We start from the raw sequence: 13,918 nt of genomic DNA on the forward strand, positions 1-13,918 counted from the left end.
CTTAGAATTGTAATTTAGTTTTATTACATTTTATGCATGTTGAAGGATTTTACATTAAATTCGTGTATGTGTGGGTTAGAGATTACAAATGTCCGAATCGAGACTGCCGAGGGACGTCCGATTGTTCCGTCTAAAACACTCTATATATATGCACCGGCTTCTGATTGGCTGTTTGGTCCTTTCTGAAGACGCAATATTTTCCGCCATCTTTCGTCAAACAACGGAAATCTCCGACAGAAGATGAAGAAAATTGGTTTTTGAGACAATTACAGGCGGAATATGAAAAATGAACATGATTTTGGAAAACAGTTGTAAAAATATGCCAGCATGAGCCGTTTAGATATAACCAGTGTGTGAAAAAATGGGTAATTTGCGATAGCCAGTCTCCGTCGTGTTTCCGACATGTCTGAAGTCGACATTGCCGAAGATCTACCGAATGGTGACGATTCGGCTTTCGCGGACGATCAGCACGATGGAAGCGGCGATGCTTCAAACTCCGTAGTTCAGGCCGTAGATACAGAAAGCAATGGTCATAACACAATAAGTGCTGAGCATGTATATGTTGCAACTTCACAGGGTCTCCTGACAGCTGCAGAACACTTTCAAGAAGCAAACGGCCTTAAAACGACACATATTGTCATTCACGATCAAACTCTGACAGTAGATTCTAGTGGCCTGAAGACGCCCACCACCCCGATACCCCCTCCTACCCCTGCAACACCACTAAGTCGAGAGAAGGGGTTGAAATACCAATGGGATGATTCTGTACACATGACAATTTTACCAGTGCGATGTAAACACACGAATGGGGAGCTGCACAAAGCTAAATTTGGTTCAGGTATGAAAAACCTGTAGCAGACGACGCAATTTCTTTCTCTTTTTTTTTATAAAAAAAATAAAAAGTAAAGAGTAAAGTTTCATTGTTTAAGTTTGCTTACAGTCTCAAATATGCCTCATATTGCCATCAAATATCTTAAGATATTAATTTGGATTTTTTCCCTCCCAATTTTATTAATCTGCTGTCACCTGAGCTTGTACATAAAAAATAAACAACATTTAGCAAATTTAATTGGAGTTGTGGATTGTCCCAAGAAAAAACATCAATCTGATCAAAAATAGGTTTCGAAAAAAAAATTATGATTTTGCATGTGACATGCCGTAATCAATATAATTTAAACATGTATGGTAAATTTTAAAATAGAAAGTGGCTTTGATTCTTAAATAATTCATAGACATGTCAACAGAGTATATTTTGATATGTTTTCTTTCAATTCATTATAGGAGGGAGAGGACGTTGTATTCGAGCATTTGAGGACGAATGGTTCACTCCTAATGAATTTGAGGCCAAAAGTGGACGTGCTAGCAGCAAGGATTGGAAGCGAAGTATTCGATACGGAGGCAGGACATTGCAGTGTCTGATCGAGGATGGTATCCTTCAGCCCCATGCAACATCTTGTACATGTGCAGCCTGCTGTGATGATGAATCTGTGGTCAGTAACTTTAAAACAAATTCCAGTTTGCTGTTGATTTAGAATCAATTACATTGTATGTATGCTTTATTGTACAGATTACCTGTTATGTGTTTGAGTATTATCTCTAAATATATCTTTAAAAGTTATGATAACTTCCACATCATACCTGTGATTTATGTAAAGTTATCTCCCTTAGGGACACAATTTCACCTTGTGCATACAATGTAGAGTTATGTCCCTTATAAAACTGAATTTAATGAAATAGCATTGTCAAATAATTAATCAATATATGTATTGTGTACTTTCAAAATGTGTGTTTGTTTTTAGCCATTTCAGTATTGTCTTTTATATTGAAATTTAAAGGATATATTTTTTAACTATTTTCCATGTGTCTTCCAAAATTTAGTTTTGAGGAGAACCCGCCAACCAACCAACCAAATTCAGTTACCATGAACAGACCAGTCCAATCCGATTGTACAAAACAATCTATTTGTTTATATTATGAATTATCAGTTGTAAATAAAATTTACATTTCCTTTTTTGCCTGAACAGACTGGTCCGATCCGATTGTTTGTTCCATACAAGAGGAGAAAAAAGGACAGTGAAAGTGATGCTTCTTCTCCAACAAGGATAGAATCTATTCCTGTGCCTGTTAATATTTCCAAAAAACCGAGGATGAATTCCACCAAATCACCAGGACCACCAGTCACACCAGTGTCTTTGGCCAATGCTATCACTCTGGGAAATCAAGTCCCTGTGTCGATGAAAGACCATGGTAGGAACCCATGCAAAATATCTGCCAAACTGAATTTATTTTTACTGTATATATGTTCATTATCTGTTTCCTTACCATAACACAGATCATAGAATACTTTTCAAACTGCTTGTTTTAGGCTTAAGTTCTGCAAAAAAATATTATAATTTACAAAATGCCATTAAAAATTATTAGCAAGTTGATAATATCTTAGATTCTTTCAGCAAAATCATTGTCTTAAGTTAGGAAGTTAAACTTTGTGGTTATTAACAATAAAATGCTGTTTCAATTCATGTAAATAAGCAAATACATATTTTGTAAAGCAGTTCAGTTGAAGTACTTGGAAAAGATAATTTAGATAATAAAAACACATTAGTAAAACTTATCATGAATATATCTTCAGCAGTTGTAAAACATGATATCATAGTTGTATGACTGGTATGTTTCAGTAGGTATGATGGTATCCATAGGCAACAGTATCAACACTCATGCACAGGGGCCACAACCAATCAAAATGACGAGTGCTGATGGGGAGACGGTACAGATATTTACAACAGATGCAGCTGGAAACATCATCACTGGTGGTAAGCATTTGCACTATCAGTATCTTTGACATAGTCAATAGTTGTATATGTTGTATAGTGCATATGATACATTATCTTATACAACGGGAAAAAAAGTCCTATTAATCTTTAAACTCTCCGAGATTTGGATCTCCTCACTTTTTATTGTACAGAGTTTCCTCCATTTTAGTACATGTATACTGGAAAGTTTACAGTTGTATTTATTGCCCACGTATTTTGAAAATCCCTTATCTGTATGAATTAATGTTATAATATATTACTTTCTCATTGGTATGTCAATCAAAAGGAGCCTGCCTGATTGATAAGTGATCAAATGGTATAGTATTATGGCCAGGTGGCATTGTAAGCCATTTTACAATGACAGTTGTGGGAATTCATCTGATAATGATATTGTTACACAGTTTCTTGTAATTTTTCTTAAGAAATGGGGAAAAAATGGAAATCTACTAGGGCTTTTGCCAGGTGTTTATAAAGGTCTGGATCAGGGACCCGTTCCCAATTGAAAAATGACCCTGCATTTCTGACTCTGCATTTCCTTAATTTCAGTCTTTATTTTCCCAATTGGATTAAAAAGCAAATTCATTATATGTGCAACATTAAAAGTATAACCGTCCGTGAAGGAGCATTCAAAATAAAGAAGTAATGAAAATTTGAAATAGAAAAGACATAAACACTGAAAATTGATGTGTTTATGTATTTCTATGCATGTTAATGTATGGAACAGCTAGAGGAAAACATTTTTGCAAATCCCATTGATGTTTTTTTTTTTTTCAAACTTATGATATTTTCCAAAACCTGTTTATGTGGGAAAACTGATGAAATTTCACAATTTTTACCAAATGCTGATGATATTTTCCCAATTCCTTCTCAGGGGCCCTTCCCTAAAATTGCTGGCAAAAATCATGTACCGTATACTAATTCCTTGTAAATGTTTAGCTATGACGTAAGTGGCTACTTAAAATTACAGGTATATTGTTGACTGTATCAATAAATTTAATAAAAAAAACTAAAAAAAACTAGCACTTTTACAATATATCACATTTACTAGTCTATTTACAAATGTAAGTTTAGTGTCTATGTGGTTACATGTGCATGTATCTTGTGTGCAGTACTGGGTGACACGTTTTTGTGTTTAGGCAGTTTACGTACATAAATATGTGGCGTGCCATGCTTGACAGATACATGTGTTTGTGTTTAGATGCAGTGATGATGACCCCTATACCTGTGACCCCTAAAGCTCCCCAGACCACTGTGATGACTGTGCCTGATGTCTCCGAACAAAGACAATGGTGGCAACTTGAGGAGGTACTGTGAATTCATATTTATAGACAGAGTTTTTGAAATGTGGCTAAGTTTAGTGTAATAACTATTTCAAAACATAGAAATGCAGAATATTTTCAGCATTTGTTTTTAAAACTTAATAGATTTTAACAAAATTTAGTTAAAAACAAGCAACACAGTTAGGTGACTGAACTAGAGGTTGTCTCTGCTCAACAAAATATGTTCTTGAGACTCCGGTCTATCTTTTTTATATAAATGTATGTCTTCTGACACTGGTTGTGTTTACAGGTCTTGTTCTAGAGTTTGTGAAGATGTACACAGGGTTTTTAAGAGCTTCAGCCCTCAGCAGTTTTCCTCTATAAATAAATCAATATGGCCCTAAATGACCACAGTTGTCAATGGACCATTCGGTATAAACTCGAACAAACAAACAAACAAACTATGCATGTATTTGGATTAAGTACATATATTTATCATTTACTCCATTGGGACAAAGCTGCAATACTAACTAATATGCTAATATTTATAACTTAAGGGACAATGAGATCCACGCTCCCCTAGTGGTGGATGTTCAGTGAAGTTCAGCATACCCAAGTTGATGGATTCACTAGTCCAGCCATAAGAGTGAAAGAAATTCAAAAAAAAAGATGACCAGGCAACATCAAATGTGGAGTCTTGACAAATTTAATCCAGTTTACATGTTTTGGCCCACTTGTTGTTACGTCATTAGAACCATGACATCCCACCTTGTGGGCTGAAACATGTAAACCGTAATATGCTTATATGTATTAAAAAGTTAATTGCACTTTCAATTTTTCTCAACAAGGAAAGTGAAATGTTCCCTAGATTACCTGCATCAAAACACATGCTTTTCTTTTATAGCTTGTAAATGGAGTACTGAGCCAAGCCCAACAGATAAAGGCTCTGATTGAACAAGCCAAGCAGCAGAGTCAAATGTCCCGGGACGCTGCAATTCATCAACTAAAGATGCAGATGGACAAGGAAAAACAAGATGTAAGTTGCATTAATAAGATTATGTTTTGTGGAAAGAATCTACACACTTCATGAGTACAACCCATTACCCGACTATATTAATACAGTCGATGTGAGTATTGATCAGTTCAAAAGTTTCACAAGGCTAGGCTTTGTAGTTGAGCTTCAATATAGTGAGTTTGAACTCTATCAAATTTTTTGGGAATCAATTTTTGAGTTTTAACATATGGAAATGTATTTAAACATGGATAAGCAGGGTTAGATCTATCACTAGGTGGAAAATTATTGATTTTATTAAAAGAATCAAGAACCTACAAATTCAGATTTGCTAGAGGTTTACATATACAAGTATGATATACACATATGTACTTCTTTCAAATTTAAATGGTGCACAATTTAAAAATAAAAAGATGCAAAAAAACTTGATGTGGTTGTCCCAATATCTACACAGTATTTAAGGGGGAAAGTTTGTCTTTATTAATGCAGCTGTCTCACAATTCAGCCTCTGTCCTGGCAACATAGGTAGCTTGATTATTGAGTGTAACAGTACATCAAACTATGTATCAAAATAGTTGATGCCTCCATAAAAAAGCTTCTGATGACGATGTGCTTGCAGAAATAATTCAGCATTGTTACGTAGTCTGAAAATTTAACTGCAAATTATACATAGTACATGCATGAATTACACATAACTTAAATAATGGATTGAAACTTGAAACATGAACTTGTATTTTGAAATCAGTGTACCTCCTGTCTTGGCCCTAATCAGATTTGTTCACTGTATATTATATTCATTTAAAAATTTAGCATTTATTAATTCCATTTTTTTAGCTCGCCCATCCTAATATTACTTCTCACCAAATGTCAGTAAAGATCTGAAGTTACATGCTACTGTGATTCTATTCTGTAATATAAACAAACATTGTAAATACTAACTTTGGTTACAGGCATTAAATGCAGCGCGTATGGAGGCCCAGATGAGCATACAACGTGCAGTGATGGAAGAGCGCGCCCAGAAGGACATTGCAGTACAGCAGGCATTGGCCACCGCACGTGGAGAGTTTCAGGAGAAATTAGACTCGGTGACAGTGGTGACATGTGATAAAGTGTCGTACAATGACTCGTGGACACATCAAGGAAGCCAAAATAACATAGAGAGCATCATGGTGACGGAGGTGGAGGACGATTCGGACAAAGAGAAAGAATAAGTGGTGTCATGTATTTGGTTACTGAGCTTCTTTGGTACATGAGCTACATAGGATATATTTACTAACACAAGAATCATGCATTATTTTAATGAGATATCAGATGTCGAGTTCATACAGACAATGACTTTAAAAACAGATATTCAGTCTAAATTTCTACCATTTTTGTCCTTAATGTACACGCTTCTGTAGATCATCAGACATTTGTAAGAGAGATCATGAGGATCATGTAACAGATTTTTACAGGAGGATCAGATAACTTCCACTTGACTTCCACTAGAATCATCGGGTATTCTGTAAAGCCCGTCACAGGATCATCTAACAGATATTTAAAGGTGGATCAGATAATTTACACTGACTTCCACTAGAGTCATCAGGTATTCTGTAAAGCCCGTCACAGGATCAGATAACAGACTTTTACAGGAGGATCAGATAACTTCCACTTGACTTCCACTAGAATCATCAGATATTCTGTAAAGGCTGTCACAGATTCATCTAACAGATATTTAAAGGTGGATCAGATAATTTACACTGACTTCCACTAGAGTCATCAGAAATTCTGTAAAGGCCGTCACAGGATCATCTTAACAGACATTTAAAGGTGGATCAGATAATTTACGCTGACTTCCATTCGAGTCATCAGGTGTTTTGTAAAAAAGCCTAAAACATTTACAGGCCTTTCAAACGATGCCATTTAGATGACATCTATTCCAGAACCATTTCATTTGTTTTTAGTAAAAACTTTCATGTTCCGTTTCATGACTGTTGATGACCATTGTCTCAAAATGCTGTATAGTTTTAAGGTATCTTCAAAGAATGCTTTGAATTTCATGAAAATTCTATCAAATCTTCATGCAACAAGTTTTTATTTTTGAGCTGTATTTGAAATTCCTTACGTGTCTGCACAAATGTAAGAACTTTTCAAACAAATGCTTTAATCAGACTCCCGTCAAAAATTCAATAATTGAATACAACAACTAGCGGCATCATGATTTTCAACACTTGAAGTAATCTTTGTGCGACAACTCAAGTTTGAATGCTGGGCCAGATGCACCCATTTATTTATTTAATAGGACTGTTATGATCAAGTCTGTCACTCAATGCTTAGCAAAATTTGCATACAGATGTGTACACATCAGATTTATTCTTTCATCATGGATAAATTACAATCAGCGTTTATTCCACCTGAGCTGGTATGATAGAACCACATCCACCTCTGTGCAATCTTCCTTGTTTAAGATTGAATTGGTTAATACTTTCCTTGACATTATAAAAGTATAACAAAACATTTTCTGACTGTTTTTTTGTTACATCTGAAGCCCAAATTGTTACCCAAGGCTCGGGCTGAGTTCAACAATTTGATTAAGGATCAACTAAACTTATATATCAAAACCTAAATCTCGGTCAGCAATTGTTTTGTTATATTACATATGCACACCTGTTATTCCTTTAACCCTCTCGCCCCTATGTAACTATATTAGACTCCACCATGCATTGATATTGAAGAGTCCATTATGGTCAATAGTGATAAAGGGTAAATGTCAGTTAACAACAGCAGTTAACTGCATAATGATTGATTTTGTATTAAGATAAACTGGAGGGAAGGTAAATCATTTGTGTGCCTTAGCCAAGTTTTCACTCGTACATAGGAGCGGCCCCATATTGTCATACCAATTATAGTGCAACTGGCTACTGATATTCTTAACTTTAAGGAAGATATTTTTAGGTCACCTGAGCTTTAGCTCAAGTGACCTATTGCTATCCGTTTTCGTCCGTCGTCCGCTAACATTTTACATTTCAAACTAAAAGTCAAGTTCTGCAGGGCCGATTGAACTGAAAGTTGTTAGGAATGATCGCCTCATGGTCCTGACAAAGTTTTGTTATTTTTCGGGTCGATCAGAAATCCAATATGGCCGCCACGGCCGCCATTTTGAAAACCTATTTCAAACTTAAAATCAAGTTCTGCAAGGCCGATTGAACTGAAAGTTGGTAGGAATGATCGCCTCATGGTCCTGACAAAGTGTTGTTATTTTTTGGGTCGATCAGAAATCCAAAATGGCCGCCACGGCCGCCACTTTGAAAACCTATTTCAAACTTTAAAGTAAAGTTCTACTTGGACGATTGAACTGAAACTTTGTAGGAATGATCGAATCATGGTCCTGACAAAGTGTTGTTATTTTTCGGGTCAATCAGAAATACAATTTGGCTGCCATGGCCGCTATTTTGTAAATACCTATTTCAAACTTAAAAACAAGTTCTAATAGGCCGATCTCACTTAAAATCGGTCTAGGAATGATCAGCTCATGGTCCTGACAAAGTTAAGTTAACATTATACTTAACTATTTTTTACTCAACATATTTTATATTTCAACAATAAAAATAAATACTGTAGGACTCAGGTGACCGTTAAGGCCCATGGGCCTCTTGTTTTGTAATATATTATTATTTATTATTGTTGTTATCATTTAATATTAATATTATAATAATCAGTCTGATTAAAACCAGTTCCTAAATTCACAATGTATGATTCGCTGCATAGCAGATCATCTTAGGACACCACATCTTGCAAGACTCTTTCTGATGTAGCCAACTAGTATGATGCCCAACAAATTTTCCTATTTGGAAAACACAGATAATATATGTTCATAACTATTTGGGTACTAGTATAATATTTCATGAAAAGAAACAAACGTGGGGAATTTTAGGAGCTGGTGTTAGTCAGATTGAAATATCACATCTGTGTATTTTTGTGAACTTGTAGATCAGAGGAGTGCAAAAGGCAGAGTTAATACAGTTAGATGTGGTATAAGTAGTTATAAGTAATCGTTTACTTTGGTGCACCATGTTGTGGTGGTTCAGGTTTTAAAATACCAGTGCGTCCATCATTCTGTTTCTAGCAAGATTTTTCAGCATTTGAACAAGACTGGTTTGTATGCACTTTAAAAAAATGTTTCTGATTTGTATACTAGTGAACTATATATAGCAGCTGAGTAACGAGGTCACACAGGAGTTCCCAAACTTAAATATAAAGTAAGCTTGGTGCCATTGTACTAAGTTGTATTACATTGTACTGGAGGCCGTATTTAATTTGTCCCTAGCCATTAATGGGTATTATCACTGCCCATATTGAGTTGAAAGTTGGATATTACTTGTTAGATGATGTTTGTAGTAGCTGTGGTCTTTAAAGAGAATCATGCAAAAAGAGTGACAATGTTACCATCAAAGAAAGCACAAAAAGAACAATGATTTATAATATACATGTAACTCATGATATATGTTGATGAGGACGCTCCTGTTTGGTCTTGTTCATTTACTTTCTCAGAAACTTACCAGGTATTAAGGCTTAAGCTGCAATTAGGTGTTTTATAGAAAACTAGTCACTTTAAGTGAATGGAAAAGCTTCAACATTTTATTCATTTTTCCCTTTAACAAATTATGAAAATTTAAAAGCAATAAATTTATCCCGTGACAAGATAACAGTTACTTACTCCCGAGACTATATAACTTACAGTAACAAGGCCTAGGGTTCACTGTATTATTGTGTATGGTCGCCCATAAAATCATACTTTGTATATCAATGACACGTATACTTTGTGTAATGTATATCGGTTCAATACTATAGAAATAGGTTGCATCCAAAATATTTTTAACTAACGGTGTTTGCATCATTTTATTTGTATAAACAATTTCTTTCTCTGCATTGAAGAGATATGTAATTTATTTAGTACAAGGGTCTAGACAGTGCTAGTGTATACAGCAATGCCTAGTAACAATATAATTGTTACTCTACTCTAGATACTATATATATATATATAGCTAATTAACAGAAAACATCGAAAAAAAATCATGTTTTTAAATTTCAAAATGGCAATTTATCACAGTAATAGTCCTTAAAATAACCAGATGGATGGTGACTTTTAATGATTTTCAAAGTACCGATTAACGAGTTTTCATATTGTGTACATATGTACGAAGTACCGATTAACGAGTTTTCATATTGTGTACATATGTACGAAGTACCGATTAACGAGTTTTCATATTGTGTACATGTTTCTGTCTTCACTTTTCAGATGTTTGGGAATTTGTCTTTGTAACAGCTGGTTTGTCATTATGACCTCAGCTGTTGTGAAGCAATAAATACTAAGCAAGAAGTCATGACAGAATTCAGATTGATATACTGTATTTATCTGGCAATAAAACCATCCTTATATATTGCAGTTCAGTTAAAATGCCACACATGCTACTTCATTGTCCTGTAATAAACCAATTGTCCTACTTCAAGTACTTCAAGTAGTTCAAGTCAGATATAATGTGTTGGCCCCCTGGGCTTTAATGGAGTATAGATACAGTATTTTGGTAAGGAGAATGTGTGGTTGGTTGGTTGAGGTGTGTCAGATGTGTGACAATGTGTGGGTAAGGATGACAGTTGTGTAAGTGTTATAATGTCATCATTATAAAGACGTGTGTTCAATGAGTGATGTGAGTATGTACTGAACTGAGGGGGGAGATTGTTTTAATGTGTACAATAAATGAATAATTGGTTATATTGTTGTGGTATCTGTGTTTTTTTTGTGATGACCAGGTAGCTATGTACAGTTGAAGCCCAAATACACTTCTTTAGGTAAAGGGTACCAGCAAGCCAAACTATATTATTGTCAGTACACATGTATTATGAAATATTTTTCAAGTTGAATGTTTTGAAGTAGAAATTAAAAAAAAAATAACCTGAAAATGCAGGGGTTTAACTCTGGACTACCATCCTCAATATCCAGGGGTTATGCTCACTTTCGCTCTCTGCACTCCTGGAATATGTCATAGCAAATTTGAAGGCACACGGCTGTCTTTTTTATTGGTGTCGGGTAAACCAGAGATGGTGTCAAAGCCACCAAATGCTCGCCTGTTTAAAATTTTATCCTATTTAAAAAAATTGTTTGTAATCCTATTTAAAAATTTGTTTGTAAAAATGTAAAGTTCAAAACAGGTCAAAAGTCAAAAAAAGATTTGATTTTTAGGTCACCTGAGCTTTGCTCAAGTGACCTATTCTAATCGCTTTCCGTCCATCGTCATCTGTCATGCGTAAACTTTTTACATTTCAACTTCTTCTCAATAACCAGTGGATGGATTTTTAGGTCACCTGAGCTTTGCTCAAGTGACCTATTCTAATCGCTTTCCGTTCGTCATCCGTCCTGCGTAAACTTTTTACATTTTCAACTTCTTCTCAAGAACCAGTGGATGGAATTTTTCCAAACTTGGTCAGAATCATCCATAGTAGATGAGGCTACAAAACTGTAAAATTGGGATTCCTACCCCAACCCCTGGGGCCAGGGCGGGGCCCCAAAGGGAAAATTAACCAATATTTCAAAAATCTTCTCCAGACTCAGAGGTACTACACTCATTTTCTTTACATGGAAAGAAAGATCATCAGGGGCTTTACTTACATTGTAAATTTCAGGCCCCCCGAGCTATCCGTTCTCCCTTGGGGAGGGGGTAAAGTTTACTTTAGGTTATATAGGGAAATAACACTTTTGGGTATATATTTTATCCATTTTCAGCAGAAAATTACTCAAACTTAGTCAGAATCATCTATGGTGAATGAGAGTATTACTTTGTAAAATTGGGATCCCTGCCCCATCCCCAGGGGCTAGAGCGGGGCCCCAAAGGGAACATTTACCAGTATTTTCAAATTATTATCTTTTGATGACATGACAAGTATTGTATTTCACTTAGTTTACATGCTGATTTCCACATCACATCTAAACAATAAAATAAAGCTACCAGTACTTATGATAAGTATAACTCAGGTGACCGCTAAGGCCCTTGGGCCTCTTGTTATTATTTATTTATTTAACTGTCCTTGTATTTTACCCCAGAGTAACTTCTATACAAAATATCAGCATCCTAGTACACATATTTAATGAATGACAAGGTTCTTAATAACTTACAGTAAAAACTGTAACGTTGATGTGCTTCCAAAAAGTACAAAGCAGGTGGAAAATTTCAAAAAATTGAGAATTATTTATAAATTTTAACTTCACTTCATCCATATCATCCTCCACAGGAACCTCCATGCCAAATATCAGCATCCTAGTACACATATTTAATGGCCGACAAGCTTCTAAATATGTTGCAGTCAAAGCTTTAACCTTGATGTGCTTCAAAAAGGTTGAGTACAAAAGAGGTGGAAAATTTGAAATTATTTTTAAGTTTTAACTTCACTACATCAATAGTATACCCGACAGGAACCTCAATGCGAAATACATATTTGATGACTGACAAGGTTCTAAATAACTTTCAGTTAAAGCTTTAACGTTGATGTGCTTCAAAAAAAAAAAAAGTACAAAACAGGTAAAAAAAATCAAAAATTTGAAATTATTTTTTAATTTTAACTTTACTACATCTTTACTACATCAATAGTTTACCCCACTCCATGCCAAATATCAGCATCCTACAACACAAATTTAATGAATATCAAGCTTGTTAACCCCTGGATATCGAGGAGGCTACACCCCTGGAATATCTCATAGCAAAATTGAAGGCAAGCGGCTAGCTATTTGATTGGTGTCGGGTAAAAAATCCTGACCAATCACTAGGCTGATGATTGTTCTTTGAAGATTACAGAGGAGAGATGCCCGACTTCAAAGCCAGAAAGTTTTACCGTTACGCGACCGCGAAATTCTTTTTATGTACGTCAAAGGATCGAACTAGTTTTTGTATCGTCCGCAATGTGCTGCACACTGAGCTTCGATTTTTCTTTGACATATTCCAGGGGTACAGAGAGCGAAAGTGAGCGTAACCCCTGGATATCGAGGATGATACTTTACCAATGCTGCCGGAATTATACCATTCTCGATATCCAGGGGTTACACTCACTTTCGCTCTACACCCCTGGAATATGTCATAGCAAAATTGAAGGCTCAGTGTGCGTCACCTTGTTGATGAGACAAGAAGACTAGTTGATGTCCATCAAAAGAATTTCGCGGTCACGTGACGGTAACAATTGACAGGCTTTGAAGTCGGGCGTCTCTCCTTTGTAATCTTCAAAGGACAGGTATCGGCTTAGCAATTGGTCAGGTGTTTTTTTACCCGAGACCAATCAAACGGCTATCTTTGTGCCTTTAATTTTGCTATGACATATTCCAGGGGTGAAGAGAGTGAAAGTGAGTGTAACCCCTGGATATCGGGGATGGAATTATACTTTTAACTTGAAAAAAAGTCATGATGGAATTAACTGTTTAAGCCAGAAAAAAATGTTTGGGTGCTTCTGTCATATAAAAGGAAGACTACTCCAAATCAAAAGAAACCCCGAGAGGAACTCTTCTTCACGATTAAAGCTGATGCATTGGTACCCTTTACCGTTATCGGTTTAATCCTTTCACCTATGTAACCTAGTAGACTCTACCTTGTATTGACCTAGATGAGTCAATTATGGTTTACAGTGGTGAAAGTATAAAACAAGTCCGTTTATAATTAGTATAAAGTGTATACTCTAATGGGTTTGTCGTTTGATCCCAGCACTGTATGTCAACCTGTCTAAAGTGAAAACCGGCATTGGTTTAGTATTTTCTAACCAAGGATTGGGGGAGTACATATACAAAAAAACACTACTAAGTGTTTGCTGGATAACTTCAG

At 35.5% G+C, this 13,918-nt stretch overlaps 1 protein-coding gene across 2 annotated transcripts; it reads left to right on the plus strand.

Annotated features, from left to right (window-relative positions):
* Positions 1-12: 12 nt before the first annotated feature.
* Positions 13-8,008, plus strand: LOC110452342 (deformed epidermal autoregulatory factor 1 homolog). Of its 2 annotated transcripts, none has more exons than XM_021500798.1 (7): positions 13-838; positions 1,282-1,490; positions 2,025-2,247; positions 2,676-2,810; positions 4,009-4,115; positions 4,974-5,105; positions 6,032-8,008. In XM_021500798.1, the coding sequence occupies exons 1-7, from the start codon at positions 403-405 to the stop codon at positions 6,290-6,292; spliced, it is 1,503 nt and encodes a 500-aa protein (XP_021356473.1). In that variant the 5' UTR covers positions 13-402; the 3' UTR covers positions 6,293-8,008. The 2 variants fall into 2 exon arrangements, with proteins under 2 accessions (XP_021356473.1, XP_021356474.1); XM_021500799.1 differs by having other exon boundaries at positions 14-838; positions 2,679-2,810.
* The last annotated feature ends 5,910 nt before the right edge of the window (positions 8,009-13,918 follow it).

This window comes from Mizuhopecten yessoensis, unplaced genomic scaffold (assembly GCF_002113885.1).
Source record: "Mizuhopecten yessoensis strain PY_sf001 unplaced genomic scaffold, ASM211388v2 scaffold6625, whole genome shotgun sequence".
NCBI lineage: Eukaryota > Metazoa > Mollusca > Bivalvia > Pectinida > Pectinidae > Mizuhopecten > Mizuhopecten yessoensis.